Source organism: Scyliorhinus torazame, chromosome 6, assembly GCF_047496885.1.
Source record: "Scyliorhinus torazame isolate Kashiwa2021f chromosome 6, sScyTor2.1, whole genome shotgun sequence".
Classification (NCBI taxonomy): domain Eukaryota; kingdom Metazoa; phylum Chordata; class Chondrichthyes; order Carcharhiniformes; family Scyliorhinidae; genus Scyliorhinus; species Scyliorhinus torazame.
In genome coordinates, this window is record NC_092712.1 from 105,295,309 (window position 1) to 105,321,244 (window position 25,936).

The 25,936-nt window shown below is 44.5% G+C and overlaps 1 protein-coding gene across 10 annotated transcripts in view; it reads right to left on the reverse strand.

Moving 5' to 3' along the window:
* Positions 1-25,936, reverse strand: part of adam22 (ADAM metallopeptidase domain 22) — a 588,297-nt gene that overhangs the window by 90,100 nt on the left and 472,261 nt on the right. For all 10 annotated transcript variants that reach the window (XM_072508619.1, XM_072508628.1, XM_072508623.1 and 7 more), the window contains exon 23: positions 18,630-18,798. In XM_072508619.1, coding sequence (XP_072364720.1) covers positions 18,630-18,798 — 169 coding nt within the window. The remainder of the gene's footprint in view (positions 1-18,629; positions 18,799-25,936) is intronic.

Genomic DNA, 25,936 nt, shown 5'->3' on the forward strand with positions numbered 1-25,936 from the left:
GGAAAGGTCGGCTCAGGAAGTGGAAGAAAGATGGAGGCTGGGGCGCCGGGTGAGGCTGCACTGCTCACGGCAGAAAAGATGACCGAGGCGATGGCCGTGGAACTTAAAAAAGTTCACAAAACACATGAAAGCGATGACGAAGGAGATGGGGGCGGTAATGAAAGTGCTGGTGGAGGAGGCGATTGCCCTGGTGAGGGTGGCGGTATCGAGTGCAGCGGCTGAGGTGCGGGAGCAGGGTGAGACACTGAAGGAAGTGGAAGAGGCATTGTCGCAACATAGTGATCAACTCACCTCGATGGGGAAGGAGCTGCGGAGGGTGATAGAGAACCAACAAGGGTCTGCGAGTCAAAATGGAAGACCTGAAAACAGATCCAGGCGGCAGAATCTGAGGATCGTCGGTCTGCTCGAAGGGGTGGAAGGCCGAGGCTGACGGAGTATTTTGCCACGATGTTGGCGGGGCTATTGGAGGAGGGGGAAGATCCCTCTCGATACGAACTGGATCAGGCTCATAGGTCGTGGAGGCCTATACCAAAGGCGAGTGAGCCGCCAAGAGGAGTGACTGTTTGTTTCCGTAGGTACCACATGAAGGAGAAGGTCCTGTGCTGGGCAAAGCAGAAGCGGGAGGTGCAGTGGGCTGGAGTTGGTATACGCATATACCAGGACTTTACGGTGGAGTTGGCGAGGAGGTGGGCGGCCTTCGGCCAAGAGAAGACGGCACTGTATAACAGCAAGGTGCGGTGCGGCACAGGGTATCCAGCTAAGTTGAGGGTGACCTACAAATCCAAAGACTTTTATTTTGAAACGGTGGAAGCAGCAGAGGCGTTTGCGAAGGCAGAAGGGCTGTGGCAGAATTGAGAAATTATACTGAGGGCTGGTCTTGTACTGAGGGTAGGGGGTTGGTAGGAGAGTATGTAGCTGTATGTAGCTTTATCTTTTCACTGCATGTTGTTGTATGTACTAAATGAGTCGACGCTGTTTATTTGGACAAGATAAGAGTTGGGACTTTCCTTTGCAATGATGGTTCTTTGGGGCTTGTGTGTTTATGCTGGGGTTGTGTGTTGAAGGGGATTTCTTTGTTTTCCTGGGACCGGGAAGGGGGGAAAGAGACGCGGGAGGGGGCCTCCACACTGGCTGGTTTAAGCCGGCCAGTGAACAGAGGTGAGGTGGGGGGAGGGGCTGCGGTCATCAGAGCCTGGTAGAACAGGTTTAGATGAGCCTAGCCGGGGTGAAAAGTTGGGGGAAGGGACTGATACTGGGTGAGGTGTTTTTGAGAGGAGGTGGAGGAGAGGAGTCTAAGTGGGGGTGTGGGGGTTTACATGGGTGTCATTCATTGTACACTTTCGGGGATTGGATGGCCTTGAATATTAGTGGGGGCGGGGGGAGAGGGGGGGGGTTGGGGGGTTGGACTATATATGTTAATGGTGACCATGGCGATTCCTGATTCCTTTTTTGTTTTTTAAAAATTTGATGCTTATATTGTCATGCGGGCTGTTGTGTGGGGGTTGATGGGAGGATGGGATTGTTGTTATTAATAACGGGTTTGACATTGTATCCGTTACCATTTAATGTTCATTGGTGGGGGTAAATTTTGAAGAAAATGTGAAAAAGGAGAATAAAAACATTTTTTAAAAAGAGGGCTAAATTCTCCACCTTGTGGTGCCGGTAGCAGAGTTACCGATGAGGCAGAGAATACAGCAGTAGTAAATCAAACGGGGAGCCTTTGACCATAGAATCCCTACAGTGCAGGAGGAGGCCATTTGGCCCATCGAGTCCACGCCGACCCTGTAAATGAGCACTCGACCCATGTTCAGTCCCGCCCTATCCCAATAACCCCAGAACTTAACCTGTATATCCTTGGACACTAAGGGCAATTTAGTATGGCAAATCCACCTAACCCACACTGTGGGAGGAAACCAGAGCACCCGGAGGAAACCCACATAGGCACGGGGATGATGTACAAACTCCACACAGACAGTTACCCAAGGTCGGAATTGAACCCGGGTCCCTGGCGCTGTGAGGCAGCAGTGCTAACCACTGGGCCACTGTGCCGCCCATGATGGCTTGTCCCCTACAAATTCTGTTAGGTTGAAAAGGTAGAAAGTTTAATACAAAATCACCCCTAAGATAGGATGAAAAGTGGGTAAATGGAGTTGAGGTACAGATCAGACAGCTTTTATAGAATGACAGAAAAGGCTCGAGGGACTGAGTGCCAACATGTGTTCCTAAATCAAAGCTGATTGCCCACAAAGTGAGATCTATGGTTGAATTTAAATCGAATAAGACCGGTATGTTCAACTGCTCATGTGTTGCGTGCAATTCAACAGTACATTCATTTCAGTGTTGTTGGTGCAAACATCAAGGAAAGGTTTTTATGTTTTCGCTAGCATCCCATGTCTCCAAACTTTAGAGCAATCGTATTCCACTGTTCAGGTCCAGTGGATGATAAGAGTATGTCACTGAAATTAATAATAATAATAATCTTTATTATTGTCACAAGTAGGCTTACATTAACACTGCAATGAAGTTACTGTGAAAATGTCCTAGTCGCCACACTCCGGCGCCTGTTCAGGTACACTGAGGGAGAATTCAGAATGTCTTTCGGGACTTGTGGGAGGAAACCGGAGCACCCGGAGGAAACCCATGCAGACATGGGGAGAACATGCAGACTCTGCACAGACAGTGACCCAAGCCGGGAATCGAACCTGGGACCCTGGTGCTGTGAAGCAACAGTGTTAACCACTATGCTACCGTGCCGCCCAAATAAATTACTTAACTCAGATGAATAGTTTTTCTCCCCCTATTAGTAAATTAGCCTTTGAACAAATGCTCTAGCAATTGGTAAATATTTGAAAGAGTACAAATCAGTTTAAGTACTTTATAAAAATATAATTTAATGTGGAAAAAGAGTTTCTCCTTCACTAAATTTAATCTTAAATGCATTTTAAACACTGTTATGATTTAGCTAATTATTACATTAGTGTTTCCAGGGAAAAGTTTAATAGCACTGATAGTAATTAATGCATGTCTTGCCATCTTATTTAAGAACAAACAGAGAATGTTACATGATTGAGAACCTTGTCAAGTAAGGCAGATTATATGGTATTTTTGTGAACCGCTTTTACATTTTCTTACAAATCAATGTATTACTTAAATCAACAACATGTAATGATTTCCAGCCCACGAGTCAGAGAGACAGAATTTATAATCCCTATAGGTAAAGATAATGTCACCCATCACAGTCCCCCATTCCATCACAAATCACTTATAACCACATTTTACCTTCAACAGATGTAAAACTCTCCTGTGGAGAAATGCTTCGCAATTTACAATTGTGGTGTAAATTAATTAAACTGCTATTCTCATGCATGTGCGTTTGAATAGATTCTCATTTTTGTAAAGCATTGTATGCTCATAGATTATCACTGTATAAATACAAGATACACAGGAACATAAGAAATAGTAAGGGCTCTGCCATTCAACAAGACTTCTACCTCAACTCCATCTTTCTGTACTACCCCCATGTCCTTTAATTCCTTAAGTACCCAAAGGCGGCATGGTAGCACAGTGGGTAGCACTGTTGCTTCACAGCTCCAGGGTCCCAGATTTGATTCCTGGTTTGGGTCACGGTGTGGAATCTGTGTGGGTTTCCTCTGGGTGCTCCAGTTTCCTCCCACAAGTCCCGAAAGACGTGCTGTTAGGTAATTTGGACATTCTGAATTCTCCCTCTGTGTACCCGAACAGGTGCCAGAATGTGGCGACTAGGGGCTTTTCACAGTAACTTCATTGCAGTGTTAATGTAAGCCTACTTGTGACAATAAAGATTATTATTATTTTAAAAACTATCGGCCTCTATCTTGAACATACTCAATGACTGAGTATCTACAGCTCTCTGGGGTAGAGAATCCCAAAGATTTACAACACTTTTGAGGTGAAGAAGTTTCTTCTCATCTCAGTCTGAAATGGCTGGTCCCATCTTCTGCGATTCTCCAGCCATTGAAAAAAATTATCACCGTCTCCCCTGTCAAATTCCTTAAGAATTTTATATATTTTTCATCAGATCACCTCTCATTCGTATAAGCTCCAGGGGGAAAGACCTATATTGTAACTATATTGTACTGTAACATGGAAATCATTTTCTTTTTACAGATTTCTCCTTTTTTAAATTAATGATCCTGCGTTTAACATGAATGCTCAGATTGTATTTAATTTTGAAATATTAGGTTAAGTATCATTCCAAATCTGATGTTATTCTTTAAGAAATGTAACTTTTATATGTTAGTACGGTGCATTTAGTTCAGTTATGCACATTAATCCAATAACACTGTAGTTACAGATGCTTATTTAGTACTTGTAAATGATTGTGTATCTTAAAGCATTCACCATTCTCGGTAGAGGTTTTAGTACAGAACAAAATGTGCAAATGTATTTAACTGGTGAGAATAAATGATGTGGATTACCCCCATTATTAGCACACAGTGAGTATTTTAAACTTTCCATTGCCAAATATGGGTTATGCAAATTCTACTCATTAATGAAAAATAAATATGAATTTTCACTTACCAATTAGTGAGGGCAAACTATACGGATTTGCTTCATTAGATTTAAGAAAAATAACATTTTATACTTAAATAGATGTTGAAAACCTGGAGGAATATGTGAATATATACAGACCTACTTTGTGTCACTTTGCCACTACTTTGTTCATTTATTCACAAAATAGTTTTTCTGAAATTATATCAAAGTTAAAATAAAAGATTGAAGGGATAGCTCTTGTCAAAGTAGTACACTTACATTGAAATAAAATATGTTACCTGTCTCATGTGATTCTGAATGGATCAGACCAGGCCATTTAATATTTCTGCAGTTGTGTTATTCCACATGGATTACTTCTAATGTTAAATTAGCAAACAAAAAAATCCAGACATGGGCGAAATTCTCCTACCCGCCCCGCCACATTTCTGCCCCGACCGGCCGGCGGGAGTCTCCGTAACACCGGCCGGTCAATGGGGTTTCCCATTGTGGGGCAGCCCCACGCCGTCGGGAAACCCCCGGGCGCCGGCAAAACGGAGACTCCTGCCGGCGGAGAATGACGCCCCAGAATTCAAAGTGCTTCAATAGATTTAAAATTTCTTCATTTGGATGATTCAGTCCCCTAAAATTTCCATTCAATTAAATTTATTTCAATGAGTAGTTTGTTTATTTCCTTAAAAGGACGTGATGCAAAATAACTAGCAGATTCACAAAAGTGCTTTCCATTCAAAAGCATCAGCAAGTCATACAGGCCATAACAGAAGAGCATCTGTACGGGATTAACACTCAGACCGGTATGTTCAACTGCTCAGAAAAAAACAGTCCTGATTTAGTAAAGCAATGGCAAATTTCTTTAGGAATGTCACAAACTAGTTCATTTAGACTTTCAGAAATGAATTTGACAAACTTCTAGATCAACAGGAGCAACTTATCCAGTCATTTACTTGGAAAGTTTGCGCAACCACATATCTGCTGTTTCTGGAAGCTGTGACCGAATTTTAAGTTCATCAGGGCCTAATCAGAGTCGCAAGGACTAGTCAGCTAGGCCTTGGCCATGGGGAGGAACGGCATTTATGAGGGTGGGGCGGGTGTTGCACAGGGTGTGGCTCTTGCTGTGCACATCATTGGTTAGGCTAGCATTTGTTGCCCATCCCTAATTACCATTGCGAATGCAGTGTGCCACCTTCTTGATCCATTGCAATCTGTATGGTACAGGTATACCCACAGTGTGTTAAAGATGAAATTCCAGGACTTTCCCATGCATCAGCTGTCCTTGTCCTTCTAGGCGGCAGAGGCCACAGATATGGGAGCTGCTGTTAAAGGAGCCTTGGTGAATTGCTGCAGTGCATCTTGTAGATGGTACCCACTGCTGCCACTGTGAAGGAATAAATATTGAACGTGGTGGATGGGGTGCCAATCAAGCAGGCTGCTTTGTCCTGGATTGTGTCAAGTTTCTCAAGAGTCGTTGGAGCTGCACTCATCCAGGCAAGTGGAGAATATTCCATCACACTCCTGACTTGTGCATTTTACATGGTGGACATGCTTTGGAGAATCAAGAGGTGAGTTACTCGCTGCAAAATTCCAACCTCTAACCTGCTCGTGTAGACAGAGAGCAGTGATATACGATCACCTCAGCCTCATATTTGTAGAGCCTACTCCTCCGGTTCGTTGCTTAATTGTTCACCACATTCACAACTGTATGCGACAGGGCTGCAGCGTTTAGGTCTGATGCTTTGGTTATGGGGTCAGTTAACTCTGTCTGCTTCTGCTATTTAGCATGTAAGCAGCCCTTTGTTGTAGCGTCACCAGGCTGACTGTTTTTTAACTACGCCTAGAATGCTCTTGGCATCCCCTCCTGCACTCTTCATTGAATGTGGCCTGATTAGGAGACTGCTGCCGGGCCTGCAAGGAGGCTGCCAGCTTACACCTGGCGATCTCCCCATGTGGCAGAGATCTCACCCACCCCTGGTAAAATACCAGTAATGGAGGGAAGTGCTTTAATTGATCTCTTAAAGGCTTCAATTGGCCTCTGGTTCCGTGGGTGTCATCCGCTACCTTCCTCATCGCTGATGAAATGTCAGTGGTGGCAGGATGACACTCCACCTGCCTGACTCCAGCTCCTGATTTTTCAGCTGCTCCGGCATCTGACATCTCTTTAAATCTTGCCCATGGCGTTTCTGAATTCTGTCAATTTGCACTGCATTTTCTGAATCCAGTTTCAAATTAATAATTCTAATATTAAGTTCAGGTGCAGTCATCTCAACTCCAGGACACCACTGCAGGAGTTCATGAAGGGAGTGTCAAGGCCTAACCACCTACAGTTGATCTTCCTTCCACCGTAAGGTTAGACGTAGGGGTGTTTGGTTGTGATGTTCTTTGTGATTCTTTTATCAAGATGGATGCTGTCGTGTTCACAAAGACCACATAAGTTCATTAGCAAACAAAGAACAAAGAACAAAGAAATGTACAGCACAGGAACAGGCCCTTCGGCCCTCCAAGCCCGTGCCGACCATACTGCCCGACTAAACTACAATCTTCTACACTTCCTGGGTCCGTATCCTTCTATTCCCATCCTATTCATATATTTGTCAAGATGCCCCTTAAATGTCCCTATCGTCCCTGCTTCCACTACCTCCTCCGGTAGCGAGTTCCAGGCACCCACTACCCTCTGCGTAAAAAAAATGCCTCGTACATCTACTCTAAACTTTGCCCCTCTCACCTTAAACCTATGCCTCTTAGTAACTGACCCCTCTACCCTGGGGAAAAGCCTCTGACTATCCACTCTGTCTATGCCCCTCATAAATTTGTATACATCTATCAGGTCGCCCCTCAACCTCCTTCGTTCCAGTGAGAACAAACCGAGTTTATTCAATCGCTCCTCATAGCTTATGCCCTCCATACCAGGCAACATTCTGGTAAATCTCTTCTGCACCCTCTCTAAAGCCTCCACATCCTTCTGGTAGTGTGGCGACCAGAATTGAACACTATACTCCAAGTGTGGCCTAACTAATGTTCTATACAGCTGCAACATGACTTGCCAATTCTTATACTCAATGCCCCGGCCAATGAAGGCAAGCATGCCGTATGCCTTCTTGACTACCTTCTCCACCTGTGTTGCCCCTTTCAATGACCTGTGGACCTGTACTCCTAGATCTCTTTGACTTTCAATACTCTTGAGAGTTCTACCATTCACTGTATATTCCCTACCTGCATTAGCCCTTCCAAAATGCATTACCTCACATTTGTCCGGATTAAACTCCATCTGCCATCTCTCCGCCCAAGTCTCCAGACAATCTAAATCCTGCTGTATCCTCAGACAGTCCTCATCGCTATCCGCAATTCCACCAACCTTTGTGTCGTCTACAAACTTACTAATCAGACCAGTTACATTTTCCTCCAAATCATTTATATATACTACAAAGAGCAAAGGTCCCAGCACTGATCCCTGTGGAACACCACTGGTCACAGCCCTCCAATTAGAAAAGCATCCCTCCATTGCTACCCTCTGCCTTCTATGGCCTAGCCAGTTCTGTATCCACCTCGCCAGTTCACCCCTGATCCCGTGTGACTTCACCTTTTGTACTAGTCTACCATGAGGGACCTTGTCAAAGGCCTTACTGAAGCCCATATAGACAACATCTACTGCCCTACCTGCATCAATCATCTTAGTGACCTCCTCGAAAAACTCTATCAAGTTAGTGAGACACGACCTCCCCTTCACAAAACCGTGCTGCCTCTCACTAATACGTCCATTTGCTTCCAAATGGGAGTAGATCCTGTCTCGAAGAATTCTCTCCAGTAATTTCCCTACCACTGAAGTAAGGCTCACCGGCCTGTAGTTCCCGGGATTATCCTTGCTACCCTTCTTAAACAGAGGAACAACATTGGCTATTCTCCAGTCCTCCGGGACATTCCCTGAAGACAGCGAGGATCCAAAGATTTCTGTCAAGGCCTCAGCAATTTCCTCTCCAGCCTCCTTCAGTATTCTGGGGTAGATCCCATCCGGCCCTGGGGACTTATCTACCTTAATATTTTTTAAGACACCCAACACCTCGTCTTTTTGGATCACAATGTGACCCAGGCTATCTACACCCCCTTCTCCAGACTCAACATCTACCAATTCCTTCTCTTTGGTGAATACTGATGCAAAGTATTCATTTAGTACCTCGCCCATTTCTTCTGGCTCCACACATAGATTCCCTTGCCTATCCTTCAGTGGGCCAACCCTTTCCCTGGCTACCCTCTTGCTTTTTATGTAAGTGTAAAAAGCCTTGGGATTTTCCTTAACCCTATTTGCCAATGACTTTTCATGACCCCTTCTAGCCCTCCTGACTCCTTGCTTAAGTTCCTTCCTACTTTCCTTATATTCCACACAGGCTTCGTCTGTTCCCAGCCTTTTAGCCCTGACAAATGCCTCCTTTTTCTTTTTGACGAGGCCTACAATATCACTCGTCATCCAAGGTTCCCGAAAATTGCCGTATTTATCTTTCTTCCTCACAGGAACATGCCTGTCCTGTATTCCTTTCAACTGACACTTGAAAGCCTCCCACATGTCAGATGTTGATTTGCCCTCAAACATCCGCCCCCAATCTATGTTCTTCAGTTCCCGCCTAATATTGTTATAATTAGCCTTCCCCCAATTTAGCACATTCATCCTCAGACCACTCTTATCCTTGTCCACCAGTACTTTAAAACTTACTGAATTGTGGTCACTGTTACCGAAATGCTCCCCTACTGAAACATCTACCACCTGGCCGGGCTCATTCCCCAATACCAGGTCCAGTACCGCCCCTTCCCTAGTTGGACTGTTTACATATTGTTTTAAGAAGCCCTCCTGGATGCTCCTTACAAACTCCGCCCCGTCTAAGCCCCTGGCACTAAGTGAGTCCCAGTCAATATTGGGGAAGTTGAAGTCTCCCATCACCACAACCCTGTTGTTTTTACTCTTTTCCAAAATCTGTCTACCTATCTGCTCCTCTATCTCCCGCTGGCTGTTGGGAGGCCTGTAGTATACCCCCAACATTGTGACTGCACCCTTCTTATTCCTGATCTCTACCCATATAGCCTCACTGCCCTCTGAGGTGTCCTCTCGCAGTATAGCTGTGATATTCTCCCGAACAAGTAGCGCAACTCCGCCTCCCCTTTTACATCCCCCTCTATCCCGCCTGAAACATCTAAATCCTGGAATGTTTAGCTGCCAATCCTGCCCTTCCCTCAACCAGGTCTCTGTAATGGCAACAACATCATAGTTCCAAGTAGTAATCCAAGCTCTAAGTTCATCTGCCTTACCCGTAATGCTCCTTGCATTAAAACATATGCACTTCAGGCCACCAGACCCGCTGTGTTCAGCAACTTCTCCCCGTCTGCTCTGCCTCAGAGCCACACTGTCCCTATTCCCTAGTTCTCCCTCAATGCTCTCACCTTCTGACCTATTGCTCCCGTGCCCACCCCCCTGCCATACTAGTTTAAACCCTCCCGTGTGACACTAGCAAACCTCGCGGCCAGGATATTTATGCCTCTCCGGTTTAGATGCAACCCGTCCATCTTATACAGGTCACACCTGCCCCGGAAGAGCTCCCAGTGGTCCAGATAACGGAAACCCTCCCTCCTACACCAGCTGTTTAGCCACGTGTTTGTCTGCTCTATCTTCCTATTTCTAGCCTCACTGGCACGTGGCACAGGGAGTAATCCCGAGATTACAACCCTCGAGGTCCTGTCTTTTAACTTTCTGCCTAGCTCCCTGAACTCCTGCTGCAGGACCTCATGCCCCTTCCTGCCTATGTCGTTAGTACCAATATGTACAACGACCTCTGCCTGTTTGCCCTCCCCCTTCAGGATTCCCTCTACCCGTTCGGAGACATCCTGGACCCTGGCACCAGGGAGGCAACATACCATCCTGGAGTCTCTTTCACGTCCACAGACGTGAAGCTAACATATATTTACACAATTAAATAAAGCTCGACCACTTACTCCTATAGTTAACAATAATCTCGTAATCTACAATCGACACTCAATTAACACTAGTCTCTACACTCTATCGATAACTGTACTCTGATCTCTCTCACTTCTCCTGTGCTTTACTCTCCAGCTCTCTTTCTGAAGTCTGTGAGTCAGTGCTTTATATAGTTCGGCATCTAGCGCCATTTAGTGGTTAATTATGATATGATATTAACCCTTTGTATTCTGAACATTTCCCATAATGTCAAATGGTGATGATTGTTCAGCACCATTCGTGCCTTCTCAGCTACTGAAGCAGTCCATGTCCAAATTCAGCAAGCCCTGGACAACGTCCTTTCTCAGGTAAAGAGACCAAAACTGAACACAATACTCCAGGTGTGGCCTCACTAACACCTTATACAATTGCAGCATAACCTCCCTAGTCTTAAACTCCATCCCTCCAGCAATGAAGGACAAAATTCCATTTGCCTTCTTAATCACCTGTTGCACCTGTAAACCAACTTTTTGCGACACATGCACTAGCACACCCAGGTCTCTCTGCACAGTGGCATGTTTTAATATTTTAACATTTAAATAATAATCCCTTTTGCTTTTATTCCTACCAAAATGGATATCCTCACATTTGTCTACATTGTATTCCATCTGCCAGACCCTAGCCCATTCACTTAACCTATCCAAATCCCTCTGCAGACTTCCGGTATCCTCTGCATATTTTGCTTTACCACTCATCTTAGTGTCGTCTGAAAACATGGACACATTGCACTTGGTCCCCAACTCCAAATCATCTATGTAAATTTTGAACATTTGTGGGCCCAACACTGAACCCTGAGGGACACCACTAGCTACTGATTGCCAACCAGAGAAACACCCATTAATTCCCACTCTTTGCTTTCTATTAATTAACCAATCTTTTATCCATGCTACTACTCTACCCTTAATGCCATGCATCTTTATCTTATGCAGCAATCTTTTGTGTGGCACCTTGTCAAAAGCTTTCTGGAAATCCAGATATACCACATCCATTGGGTCCCCGTTATCTACCACACTGGTAATGCCCTCAAAAAAATTCGACTAAATTAGTTAGGCACAACCTGCCCTTTATGAACCCATGCTGCGTCTGCCCAATGGGACAATTTCCATCCAGATGCCTCGCTATTTCTTCCTTGATGATAGATTCCAGCATCTTCCCTACTACCGAAGTCAAGCTCACTGGCCTATAATTACCCACTTTCTGCCTACCTCCTTTTTTAAACAGTGGTGTCACGTTTGCTAATTTCCAATCCGCTGGGACCACCCCAGAGTCTAGTGAATTTTGGTAAATTATCACTAGTGCATTTGCAATTTCCCTAGCCATCTCTTTTAGCACTCTTGGATGCATTCCATCAGGGCCAGGAGACTTGTCTACCTTTAGCCCCATTAGCTTGCCCATCACTACTTCCTTAGTGATAACAAACATCTCAAGGTCCTCAGCTGTCATAGCCTCATTTCCATCAGTCACTGGCATGTTATTTGTGTCTTCCACTGTGAAGACCGACACAAAAAACCTGTTTAGTTCCTCAGGCATTTCCTCATCTCCATTATTAAATCTCCCTTCTCATACTCTAACGGATGTACTGGCGCTGGAGGGTGTGCAGAGGAGATTCACTAGGTTAATCCCAGAGCTGAAGGGGTTGGATTACAAGGAGAGGTTGAGTAGACTGGTACTGTACTCGTTGGAATTTAGAAGGATGCGGGGGGGATCTTATAGAAACGTATAAAATTATGAAGGGAATAGATAGGATAGATGCGGGTAGGTTGTTTCCACTGGCGGGTGAAAGTAGAACTAGGGGGCATAGCCTCAAAATAAGGGGAAGTAGATTTAGCACTGAGTTTCGGAGGAACTTCTTCACCCAAAGGTTGTGAATCTATGGAATTCCTTGCTCAGTAGCAGTTGAGGCTCCTTCATTAAATGTTTTTAAAATAAAGATAGATAGCTTTTTGAAGAATAAAGGGATTGAGGGTTATGGTGTTCGGGCCGAAAAGTGGAGCTGAGTCTAAAAAAGATCAGCCATGATCTCATTGAATGGCAGAACAGGCTCAAGGGGCTTGATGGCCTACTCCTGCTCCTAGTTCTTATGTTCTTAATATCCAGGCTTGGGCTGATGAGGACAAGTAAGATTGGGACTAGACAAGTGCTAGGCAATGACCATCGCCAACAGGAGAGAATGTAACCATCGCCGCTCATGACAGTCGAAGACATTACCATTAATGTGGGTGGCGCAGTGGTTAGCACTGTTGCCTCACAGCGCCACGGACCTGGGTTTGATTCCGACCTTGAGTAACTGTCTGCACTGTAGGGATTCTATGATTCTATGAAGTCTGGCAATAGGAATGTGGAGCTGAGGGTATGTGAGGGCTAGATGGGTGATGTATCTTTTAAGATGTTGGCAATTACCTGTCAAGCCATTAACATTCTTTCTGAAAGGAGTGCTTTGGACACAGAACCATTCAATGGCTATGCCTGGCACTCCTCAGTTTCAATTACCATTTGTCAGTTTCACTAAAAAAGCGCTTTCTGCTCTGCACACATCTTGGTCCCTGGTTGGGAAATCCAGAATTCCATGTTAAAACAGCATATAATTGGCTTCTTAACAACCTCAGCAATTTCTTAATGACCTATCCAACAGGTCGAAAGGGTTCCTCGCTCCCTTTCATTTGTGATCTTGGGAAAGATGGAAGAAGGTTAGATCATGTCAGGATCCTGGCCCAACTTTCATTTCTGACACTTTCCCACCTGATATTGTTGTGAGCCTATCTCCAACAGGCTGGAAAGATTCTGCCTGTCAGCTCACAATCCAACCACTGCAACTGGTGAATATAAATTAAATCACTAAAAAATCTAGTATCAGTAATTGTAACCATTAAACTATGGGTTTGTCACAGCAACCTATTTGGTTCACTACAGTCCTCACCCTATTTTCTCTCTTCCTCCTTTTTTAAATGGTGGGTTTATATTAGCTACCCTCCAATCCTTAGGAATTGTTCCAGAGTCTATAGAATCTTAAAAGATGACCACTAATGCATCGACAATTTCTACGGCCATATCCTTAAATTTTCTGGGATGCAGATTATGAAATGAAAATCGCTTATTGTCACAAGTAGGCTTCAAATGAAGTTACTGTGAAAAGCCCCTTGTCGCCACATTCCGGCGCCTGTTCGGGGAGGCTGTTACGGGAATTGAACCGTGCTGCTGGCCTGCCTTGGTCTGCTTTCAAAGCCAGCAATTTAGCCCTGTGCTAAACAGCTCCTTGCCCTGGCCCTGGGGATTTATCGGTCTTCAGTCCGATCAATTTTCCCAATGGCATTTATCTACTAATATTGATCTCCTTCAGTTCCTCACTGTCACTAAAGCCTGCATTCCCCAACATTCCTGACATGTTATTTGTGTCCTTCTTTGTGAAGACAAAACCAAAGAATGTAGTTAGTTGCTCAGCCATTTCTTTGTTCCCGATTATAAATGCCCCTGTTTCTGACTGTTAGGGACCTACATCAGTCTTCACCAATCTTTTCCTCTTCATATGCCTATAAAACCTTTTACAGTCAGTTTTTATGTTCCCCACAAGCTTACTCTTGTACTCTATTTTCCTCTTCTTAATCAATACCATGATCCTCCTTTGTGAATTCTAAACTGCCCCCAATCCTCAATGCTGCAGTTTTTCTGGCCAATTTGTATGCCTTTTCTTTGGATCTAATACTATCTCTCATTTCCCTTGCAAGCCATGGTTTGGCCACAGTTTTGGTTTTATTTATGCACCAGGCAGGAATGCACAATTGTTGCAGTACACCCATGTACGCTTTGAATGTTTGCCATAGCCTGTGCATCGTTATCCCTTTAAGTAACGTTTCCCGATTCATCATAGTCAACTTGCACCTCATACCATCTTAGTTTCCTTTATTTAGATTCAGGACCCTAGCCTCAGAATCAACTACGTCATTCTCTATCTTGACGAGTAACTTACCTCCTGAATCCCCAAAACCTTTCCACCATCTACAAGGCATAAGCCAGAAATGTAATGGAATACACTCCACTTGCAGCTCCAACAGCACACTAGATTATCATCAATATCTTAAAAGATACATCACCCATCTAGCCCTCACTTACCCTCAGCTCCACATCCCTACTGCCAGACTTCATACCATCCAGGACAAAGCAGCCACTTGATTGTTGCCCATCCACCATCTTATTAATTCCCTCCACCACCAATGCATAGCAGCAATGTGTACTAGTGTATACACAAGATGCAACGCCGCAACTCACCAAGCCTCCTTTGACAAACCTTCTAAACCTGCCACCTCTGCCAACTAAAAGGATAAAGGCAGCACACCATGCTGACTTGGAAATGTATTGCCATTCCTTTGTGATCACTGGATCAGAAACCTTGAACTTCCTTCCTAACAGCACTGTGGGTGTACCTACATTAGATGTACTACAGTGCTCAAGAAGCTCTAACCTGCACATCTTTGGACACTAAGGGGCAATTTTAGCACGGTCAGTCCACCTAACCTGCACATCTTCAGACACTAAGAGGCTCTCAAGAGCAACTAGGGGTGGGCAACAAATGCTGACCTTGTAAGAATTGCCTACATCCCATGAAAATACATTAAAAAAATTTAGATCAATGTGTTTTGCATCAGCTTGGTAGCTGGGTCATGAACTATTCTCAAGTCAATAGCATTTTAGACCCTTTACCAATGGATTAGTTGGTGCACAATATCTTAAGATGCTGCACATGGTAATCTATTATACACACTCAATTCTTCGAATTGCATTTGTATTTCTCTCGAACTGAAGTTTTTCTATAACGGTGGCATTGCTGCTTCTAGGTTTCATCACCGTGACTGGTAAATATGGAAGTACGAACGAAAATTCTGAAGTAGAGGGTATTCCTTTAACTGAATTGTTAGCAGTAAAACAAAACAAAATATTCTGCAGATGCTGGAAATCTGAAATAAAAACAGAAGGTGTTGGAAAGTACAGCCGCTCAGGCAACATCTCTGGAAAGAGAAGCAGAGTTAACATTGCAGATGATCTTACATCAGAATGCTGCTGCTTAACAGTGCCTACGCTAGGAAAATCTGTTTCTATTTTTCAAATATGAAGCATGTTAGTAATAAATCAGGAAAATAATGAAATATTTTTTTCTGCCAAGTCAACCTACCCAGAATTTCTATATACGCTCTAATCTTCATTGTAATATTTTCAAGTAATGGACAAAATCTAGGCAGTAGATTGATATACAGTAGGCTGATATAAAATAAAATTTTCTGTTAATAAAATTTAACATCTTTGTTTTTTCACTTCAGGCAAAAAGGTGATGGCACCTTTTTCAATTAAGGGACAATTTAGCACGGCCAATTCACCTACCCTGCACATCTTTGGGTTGTGGGAGGGGGGGGGGGGGGGGGAAGTAGACATGGGGAGACAAAGGTGATGGTAAACCACTGAAAGCATGATCCACACATAGTATCATAGAATTTCATAGAATTTACAGTGCAGAAGGAGGCCATTCGGCCCATCGAGTCTGCACCGGCTCTTGGAAAGAGCATCCTACCCAAGGTCAACACCTCCACCCTATCCCCATAACCCAGTAACTCCACCCAACACTAAGGGCAATTTTGGACACTAAGGGCAATTTATCATGGCCAATCCACCTAACCTGCACATCTTTGGACTGTGGGAGGAAACCGGAGCACCCGGAGGAAACCCACGCACACACGGAGAGGATGTGCAGACTCCGCACAGACAGTGACCCAAGCCGGAATCGAACCTGGGACCCTGGAGCTGTGAAGCAATTGTGCTCCAGGGTCCCAGGTTCGATTCCGGCTTGGGTATCACCTGTACCTTTAACCCCATGTTATTCAGCTCCATTCATTTGTGTGATAAATCATAATTTTAGTGAAATATTTAAATCAAAACATTTATTTAAAGCGTACATGGTGAATAGAATATATCATTGTTAAAAGGAAGTTAGTTATTTGAGGAGGTAGTCGTGATGTCTCATTGTAAACAATAGCATATTATCGGTTTATACATTAGTCTTATAAATTCAGCTCAAACAATACTTACAATTTTCTGCATTGCAATGGATATGAACATTCTATGGAAAATGAATCCCATCTTGCAACAAAGTAGCAACCATTAGGTAGGAAAATTCTGTTATTATAGTTTTTCAACATCAGCAAATAAGGGAGGGCTGTTTAAGGTTCTTCAATTTTGTACTAATTGGAGCTCTTATAGATGAAAATGAAAATCGCTTATTGTCACAAGTAGGCTTCAATGAAGATACTGTGAAAAGCCCCTAGTCGCCACATTCCGGCGCCTGTTCGGGGAGGCTGGTACGGGAATTGAACCGTGCTGTTGGCCTGCCTTGGTCTGCTTTAAAAGCCAGCGATTTAGCCCAGTGTGCTAAACCAGCCCAATAGATAAAAGCTATTGTAAATAAATTAAAGCATTTGTTTGGGACATTTATCTCAGTTAAGAAGGTTAAGATAAATGGTACAATGCATAATCCATGGGCCGAAATTTTGGACCGTTCCCATTAGCAGGATCTTCTGATCCTGCTGAAGGCGACGCCTGAACAGCGAGTTTCCAGCGGTGAGACGGGTGAGCCACGCAAAACGTTGTAGATATTGGCGGTACTGGAAAATCCCACCAGAGGCCAGTGGCAAGCCATGCCCGCCATTGGAAAACACACCGTGGGTAGCCTGAAAATCCTACCCCATGTATATCTGGTACTTGATTTAGCTTTGATGGCAAAACGTATTGCTTTTTAAAAATTCATTTCATGTAATATAAAAAATCTGCATAACAAAGTAAATTTTAAAAGTGCAAATATATATACAGAGAGCATATATAAACACAACAGGCAACATAAGTCCAAAATAATAAAGATAACATTTAAAAAATGACACGATAATTCAGGCTATATGTTTGCATCACTTTAAACATGAGTCTCTCTCACTGCAGGTTACAATTAGAAAGCTGATTATGTTCTATAATCCTGGACTACCAATGTCCGCATATCAGGAGAGCAAGTAGTATCACCAAATAGAACCTTGAGTGATCGTCCTGTAACAAATGATGAATGAAGAATTGGTGACCATTTTGCATGAAACAGGTCGTGCTTGTTTTTTAAACGAACACATTTTTTAACAGAGGCACAACTTGACCGACAAGGAATATTTTGATTACCCTTTGATAACAGAAGAATAAAATCAAAAAAACTCCACTTGTGCACTTAAAAGGCAGGTTTAATGTGTCATTGAAACTCTCCAACAAGCAGGCAGCAATACAGTGCAACTACACTTTTGAAAAAATTAAATGACATATGTGGCAATCAGTCTCTCAAAATGAATAAGAAAAACTAAGGCAAAAGTATAAAATACTGTTTAGGAATATTAAACTGATGGCAGGCAGCTGGAAATCTCACCAGTACCAAAGGAAATCTGAAATTTGAGCATTATACGTCAATTTTATGAAATATTTGAATTCGCCAAAAGTGAATCTTTTCATATCTTTACACAGTCTGAGTTCATAATCCAAGTACTTTGCACAGTATAAATTCTTAATCCAAGTACATTTTCTACAGATTCAAATTTCAGATATATCTATATTAATAGGAATATTAACTGACAGTTTTACAATTAACTGTATGGAATGACTTCATACTTCATGAATTCTATTCCAAATTTAATCTCATGGTCTGAAATTCTTCTGAAATCAGTCAACAATTTGTTTTTTACATTTTTAATGATTAGAATTTACTGAGTTTAATTGTTTTTGAAGTGAACTTGTCTAGCTAACTTACTTGCTTTGTTAGGAGCTCTAAAATTTAAAATATATAAAACTGAAATCATTTACTGATGCTTACTAATAAATAGGATTTTTTTTCTCCCATAAATGATTAGAGGCAGTAGCTAAATTATTCTTCATCCAGTCAGTTATTGGCATTTATCTGGGCCAACAAGGACAGAAGAATTTCTAGGTCCTTTTAACAGATTTAATAAGAAAATCGGGCAGCAGTACCAACTGGTGATGGTAATTACCCAGTCTCCAGCATAGCCACTAATTGTTGAATAATGGACTTTTTTTATGAACCTACCCCATGTCCTGAACATTTTCTTGCACCACTAGTTCCAGGGCAGGTACTGAAATTAAATGCTTTCAGAGGAAGACACTTGTGATTGATGCACATCCTGTCCTGTCCGCAAGGGGTTCCATCTTGCACATATCCCAGATCTGTGACTTCATCTAACATGACATGGCCACCACTAGAAAACACATACAGAACAATATTATAAAGTAGTAGGGTTTCTTGAAGCTATTTTTGGCACACTGACAAAGATGTTTGTGTCAAACACTGCAAAATTCTAATAGAGGGGTGGGATTCTCCGGTCACCCAGCCGCACGTTTCTCAGCGGCGCACCATCTTCTGACGGCGGGATCCTCTACTCCCGCCGCTTGTCAATGGGATTTCCCTTTGAAGTCACCCCACACTGCCGGGAAACCTCCCGGTGGGGATGCTCTGCTGGTGGGAACAGAGAATCCCAATGGCCGGAGAATTTCAGCCCAAATCTTTAATTCACATATTTTAGATTTAAGATAATGTCAAGAGATTTCAATACATTGGATTAAAACAAATGTTCTAAAGTAAATTCCCAGCCAAAATTCACAATTGCAAAATCGGAAAAGAACAAAGAATACAGCACAGGAACAGGCCCTTGGGCCCTCCAAGCCTGCGCCGACCATGGTAACAGCCTAAACTAAAACCGTATCCACTTACGGAGTCCGTATCCTTCCATTCCCACCCTATTCATATATTTTAAGTTCTGCTAAGTAATAGACCCTTATTAAAACCAATGTTGAAAAGTTTCAAGTCACTTAGCTGTGCTTTCTACTTTGCCAAGCTTTTGTCACTTGCTCCTTTCTCAAAGCACTGATAAAAGGGCCAGGATTTTCTCCAATATCGGCGATGGCTGATGTCGGGTGGGAAAAGCAGTGTTCAGGCAGCTGATGGCAATGTTGACTTTTCACGCCATATAGTGCGGCATTTAGTACCGAATGTTTTCATGCAGGTTACATGTCCTATTGCTGGTGGGGTGGTCTCTGATTTTCCTGCCCTGCCATCACCTCAGCGCTTTAATCATCAGGGCACCACATTGAAAGCCGCCCCAGCACACAGTAGCCACAGTTCGCAGGTCGCCAGGAAGTGATGGCTGTTGGGAAATCTGCCTACACGTTTTCAGACATCTCCCTGGAGTGATTTCTTTATGCTGTGGATGCCCCTTGGTGATGTGGTTTACCTGCGCTCATCACATGTCCACAGGTGCAGGTATTGTCCAAAGATTTACTCCAAGGACTTGCGCTCAACCTGGTCTATGTCAATATGCACCTTAGCCCACAGCCAAAGATTAGGAGCAATCTCCTTGGGCGGTACCACCTTCCTAAAGGGATATAGTTGCTTGCCTAGCTGGGCAATGGTACAGGCTCACTACGGCATGTCGTCGATTTTGGTAGTCAGTGTACCAAGGGTTAAATGATGAACAGCAATCAGTGGCACTCACTTAATCAATGCTTGAGTGGGCATAATTGTGTAAATTGAGATACAGCTGAGTAGTCTCAGCTGCAATGGGGTACTGATTCCGCCTCCAGAAACTCTCCAGTTTCTCCCAAGTCAAACCCCAGTCTCTCCCGACTCGACCCTCATCTCCCCCTAGTCAACCTTCATCTCCCCCAGACTCGCCCCCTGCATCACCCTAGTCAAACACGATCTCTCCCGAGTCTACTCCAAGTCAACCCCAGTTTCACCCGAGTCAACCCGGTCTCCCCCAAGTCAACCCACGGGCTCACCCAAGTCAACACCTGGTCACCTACGAGTCAACCTTTGTTGCCCCAAAATCATACCCCGAGTCAACCCCAGGTCTCCTATGAGACAACGCTGTGTCTCTCCCGACTCGACCCCTGTCTCCCCCGAGTCAACCCTCAAATCAACTCTGGTACCCTCCAGTCAACTTCCATCTCCCTCGAGTCAACCCTGGTATCCCCTGACTCATGCCAGGTATCCCCTGAGTCAAACTTCATCTCCTTCTACCCTGAAGATGTGGACCTGCTCTGCGAGCATTGTGCTTACCTCCAAGCTCCCCTTGGAGGTCTGCTCCCCAGGTGCACATCTTTTGAAACCACTTGTGCTTTGCAGCATTCTGACATCACACCGCCGTGGATGGATTTTTTGACCAGGGGGTAGATTCCACCATATGGGCCTGGTAATGAGATGCAAATGTATTCCAAAGAGGTCCCTGACGTTGAATGGTGGGAAACGTGACCCGCCACTGAAGGGGGAAGGGGACAATTGCATCATGCTTCCACGGCGAAGTGAAATGCGATTTTGGACTTCTTGCTGAATCCACTCGACAGAATTGGGAGTGGAAAATCCTGGCCAAAGGATATTTACATTAATCGGTCAGACCTGATGCGATTTTGTGCAATAGGGTATATAAAAAGATAGAGAAACAGGAGGGTTTGAGAAGGAACCAATCAACTTATTGAATCTAAAAAATATACAGATAAATTGGAGAAAAGATCTCGTTGAAAGACAATTGGTATGGATTCAAAGAAGATGTTGGATTGAATTTTCACTTTGGGGATTGAAAACAAGTCCTAAATCCAAGCCCTAGAGGGAAACGGTCACTCTTTGAGAATTTGACTTTAGGTACCCCCTTAATTGGCATGGAGCTAGCTTCTCTGTCCAATTAAGTGGTGTGGACAGGCTCTCAAAGCTGGAAGGTTAGTCAGTGGCCTTCAGCTTAAGAGGAACAGTGGTTTCAATGATTGGAAAGCGACAGAGAGGTTCCTCCTTAGCAATGTTTCTCAGGAATTATTTAAAAAATCGATATAGCAGAGCCAGGTTTCTGTGAGAGGCAGAGGGTGGGGGTTGTGGAATCCCTTTACAGGGTAGCCTATGGCAGCACCCAAACCAGGCAGAGTGTTGAGCCTGAAGTGCTGACACACTAGCCTGTTACTGAGTGTCTGCCTCCTGGCAGTTGAACTGTCCCCCATTGTCCACCAGTGCCTACTCTTAACAAAATTCTTCCTGAGACTAATTGTTTGCTGAGTGTGGACAGGTGGCCTTGCTGGGCTCCAAATCCAACTTGGCCAAAATGGCCAACATGGTGAATGGGATCAGGAAACCTGCAATCTGCCTATGCTGATATTTTTAGGTCCTATCCACCTCCTTTCCTAACCCATGTTATGGACCAGGGTTTAGAGAACCCCATAGTGTATCATGGAGTTCATCTGACCCACAACTTTCACTAGATTGTGGTATGGGGAGCACACGGCCCACTCTACAGGTGTGGTAGAGCAGAAATGGAAAAGTATTCTTTTAAGCAAAGCAATGTTTATTCTATGAACTCAAGTTAACCTTTTTAAAACATACAGTGAACATCTTAGCAACCATTAATTCAAATACAACCCCCAAAGAATACAACACTAAGTAATCCTTTAAGCTTTCCTTTCAACATCCATACGACTTAAAAACAAAACCTTTATCAGAAGCACATCAGGTTAAAGTCACTACTGAAAACATTTATAATTCTGAATTCACCAAATGATCAAGAGATAGTCTTTTGATGGCAGAGAGAACAGCAGTACACCTGCTTGGTCTGGCTTCAGCTCCAACACTGAAAACAAAACTAAAACACACCCTGCAGCAAACAGCTTAAAATGAAAGTAAAAATCTGACAGACAGCCCAGCTCCACCCACACTCTGACATCACAGATAATACCCAATTCTTAAAGGTACATTTCTTAAACACCCATTTCTTAAAGGTACTCTCACATGACACCCGGAAGTGCAAGAAAATCCTGCCTATCATGTCGAACTAATTGCTTTTTTTAACCTTACTGATATGGTGGGCAGGAGAAAGACAATTGTTATAATACACTTGGATTTTCGTAGACCTTTTGATAAGTTTTCACAATTGTAATTAATGACAAGTGACGGAGGTAAAGTAAGAAGCTACTATTAATTCACAGCAATACAGTTGTCATAAGTGGAAACGTTATATATTTTTATTATGAGACTTCCGGTGGCGACATGTAGGAGGAAGTCGCACTTTGTGTGGCTCCTGCTCAAGGCTTGATTTTTTTTTAGAGTTTAATGCCTGGTCCCAGGGGCAATATTTTGGCAATTGAGTGTAGGAAGGCATAAGGAAGGAGGGGCATGTCGAAAAACCAAGCGAAAACCGCAGTGAAGAAGGGAAAGGGTCAGCTCAGCAGCTGGAAAGATGGTGGAGGCTGGGTCATTGGGTGGGGCCGCATTGCTTACGGTAGAGAAGATGACTGAGGTGATGGCTTTGGAACTGGAGAAACAGTTAGCAAAGTACATGGAGGTGGTGAGGAAGGAGATTATGGCAGTGCTGAAGGTGTTGGTGGAGGAGGCGATTGCCCTGGTGAAGGCGGCTGTGTCAAGAACATCCGGCGAGGTGCGGGAGCAGGCTGAGAAAATGAAGGGAATGGAGGAGGCCATGGCACAACACAATGATCAGCTCAGCTCAATGGGCGAGGAGCTGCAGAGGGTGGGCGAGGCTAACAAAGGGTTGCTGGCTAAATTGGAGGATCTGGAGAATAGATCGAGGCAGCAAAATGTGAGGATCGTGGGCCTGCCCGAAGGGTGGGGAGGGCCTGAGGACTTTGCCAAGATGTTGGCAGAGTTGGTGGGGGAGGGGAGGATCCCTCGCAGTAAGAATTGGACCGGGCTCATTGGTCGTTGAGGCCTAACCAAAGGCGAATGAGCCGCCAAGAGTAGTGATTATTTGATTCCACAGGTACCATGTGAAGGAGAAGTCCTGAGTTGGGCGAAACAGAAGTGGGAGGTGCAGTAGGCTGGAGCTGGTATATGTATTTACCAGGACTTAACTGTGGAGCTGGTGAAGAGTTGGGAGGCCTTAGGCCTAGTGAAGATTTCGCTGTATAATAGTGGTGTGCGGTTCGGCGTAGTGTACCCAGCTAAGTTGAGGGTGACCTACAACACCAGAGACTTATCTCGAGACGGTGGAAGCGGCGGAGGCGTTCGTGAAGGCGGACGAATTGGGGCAGAAGTGAGGAATGGGACTTAGGACTAATCTTGGACCAACGAGAGAGGAGTTGGAAGAGTGTATATAGTGTATATAGTTCTATTTTTTTTACTTCATGCTGTTGTATAGGTTAAATGAGGTAGAGTTGTTGTTTTGGATAAAGTAAGAGGTTTTTTTTCTGTTCTGTCTTTTCCTTTTTGTAGTGACAGTTTTTCAGGGGTTTGTTTGTTTGCACTGGATTTGTCTGTTTGAAGGGGATATGTATTTTCCTGTTGTTTTCCTGGGACCGGGCAGGGAGTGGAGAGAAGAGGGGAGGGGGGGGGGGGGGGGGGGGTGGGGGGCCCTGGGCAGGGGCCCCCACACTAGCAAGCGTAAGTTGGCTAGTGAACGGAGGTGTGGTGAGGGGAAGGGCTGCGGACATTGGAGCCTGGTGATCAGGTTTTGATAGGCCTTGGAGGTCTGAAAAGGGTGTGGGGGTGTGTGGGGAGGGAATCAATATTGGGTGAGGTGTTTTCGAGAGTAAGTGGATGGGGGGATTCTGGGAGGGGGGGGTTCGATGGCAACAATGTGATGGGGCGGGCCAGCCCAGTGGGCAGGGCCCGGAGTTACGATGATGGTGGATAGGAGGGATGGAAGGGGGGGGTGGGGAAAAGAGACCCCTGGTTAGGTTAGTTGCGTGAAATGTGAGGGGACTGCGAGGGACAGTGAAGAGGTCGAGGATGTTTGCGCACCTAAAAAGTTTAAAAGCCGATGTGGTTATGTTACAGGAGACTCATTTGAGGGTGAAGGACCAGGTGAGGCTTAAGAAGGGTTTGGTAAGCCAAGTGTTTCATTTGGCGTTCGACAGGAGGGTGCGGGGTGTTGCGGTTTTGGTCAGTAAGAGAGTGAGGTTCCAGATGGAGAAGGTGGTGGCGGACCAGGGGGGATATGTGATCGTAACAGGACCTTTGGAGGGGAGGTTAGTGGCATTGGCAAGTGTGTATGGCCCTAACTGGGATGATGTAGGGTTCGTGGGGAAGGTATGGGGGCCGTTCTTGACTTGGATTCGCATGCGCTAATAGTAGGTGGGGACTGGAACTTGGTGCAGGAGTAAGGTTGAACAGGTCTCAGCCGTGCTCGCTTGCCCAGTCGGGGGGGGGCGAAGGTGCTGGCTGGGCTTATGGAAGAAATGGGAGAAGGGGATCCGTGGAGGTTCTTGCACCCGAGGGAGCGGGAGTACTCATTTTTCTCCTCAGTCCACAAGGTGTATTCGAGGATAGACTTTTTTGCAGTAGGGAAGACGCTGTTGGCTGGGGTTAGGTGATCAGAGTATTCAGCGATAGCAGTTTCGGATCATGCACCGCATTAGGTGGACATGACCTTGGAGAAGGGGACAGTGCAGAGGCCGGGTTGGACATTGGATGTGGGGTTGCTGGGGGACCAAAGTTTTTGTGAAAAGATCGGGAGGGTAATTGAGGAGTGTGTGGGTTTTAATTGCACGGGGGAAATATCGCAGGCGGTGGTGTGGGAGGTAGTGTGGGAGGCCCTGAAGCTGGTGGTGAGGAGGGGAGGTGATATCGTTTAAGGCTAAGGTGGATAAAGAGGAGAGGGTGGAGCGGCAAAGGTTGATAGATGAGATGTTGGAGGTGGACAGGAGTTACGCGGGGGATGCAGATCCAGCACTTTTAGATAGAAGGAGGGAGCTACAGGCTACTTTTAATTGATTATCCACAGGGAAGGCGGTGCACCTTAAGCGGGGTGTCCTGAGACGAGACCCCTTAAAACCGGATAGCTAGGATAACATTAGAATAGTTCTACATAAGTTAGTTTATTGAGGATTGAGACTAATCATAGAAATTATACCCAGTAATCATTATTAACCATTAAACATGTGTTTTTAGGACATAGCATTTACAAGCATTTAAACTTGATGGGATGCATGATGGGATTTAAGATAGCTAACTTGCCCGTGTTTTTAAGACAAACAGAATTATACAGAAGAGTGTGGTCAGCAATAGTGTGGTCAGCAATAACACAGTCAGCTCAATATGCAGTTCTTATCAGTGGCCCCAACATCCTGTCTCAGACAATCCATGGTGTGAAGAGGAACCAACTTCAACATCCTAACCCTAGCCGAACAATGAGGTGGGCAGGAATTGGCTGAGATAAGTAACATGGGAATGGCAACAAAACAAAACATAATGGATAAAGTGTCCTGGTATACAACAGGTGGCAGGATGGGATAAATCATGAGCTGATCACAGTCACAATGTTAGTTAAAGTAAACTTCATTGGTCAATATAAAATTGACAGCTCCAAGGATTGGATCAAGTCCAACTGGGGTGGGCTATTTATT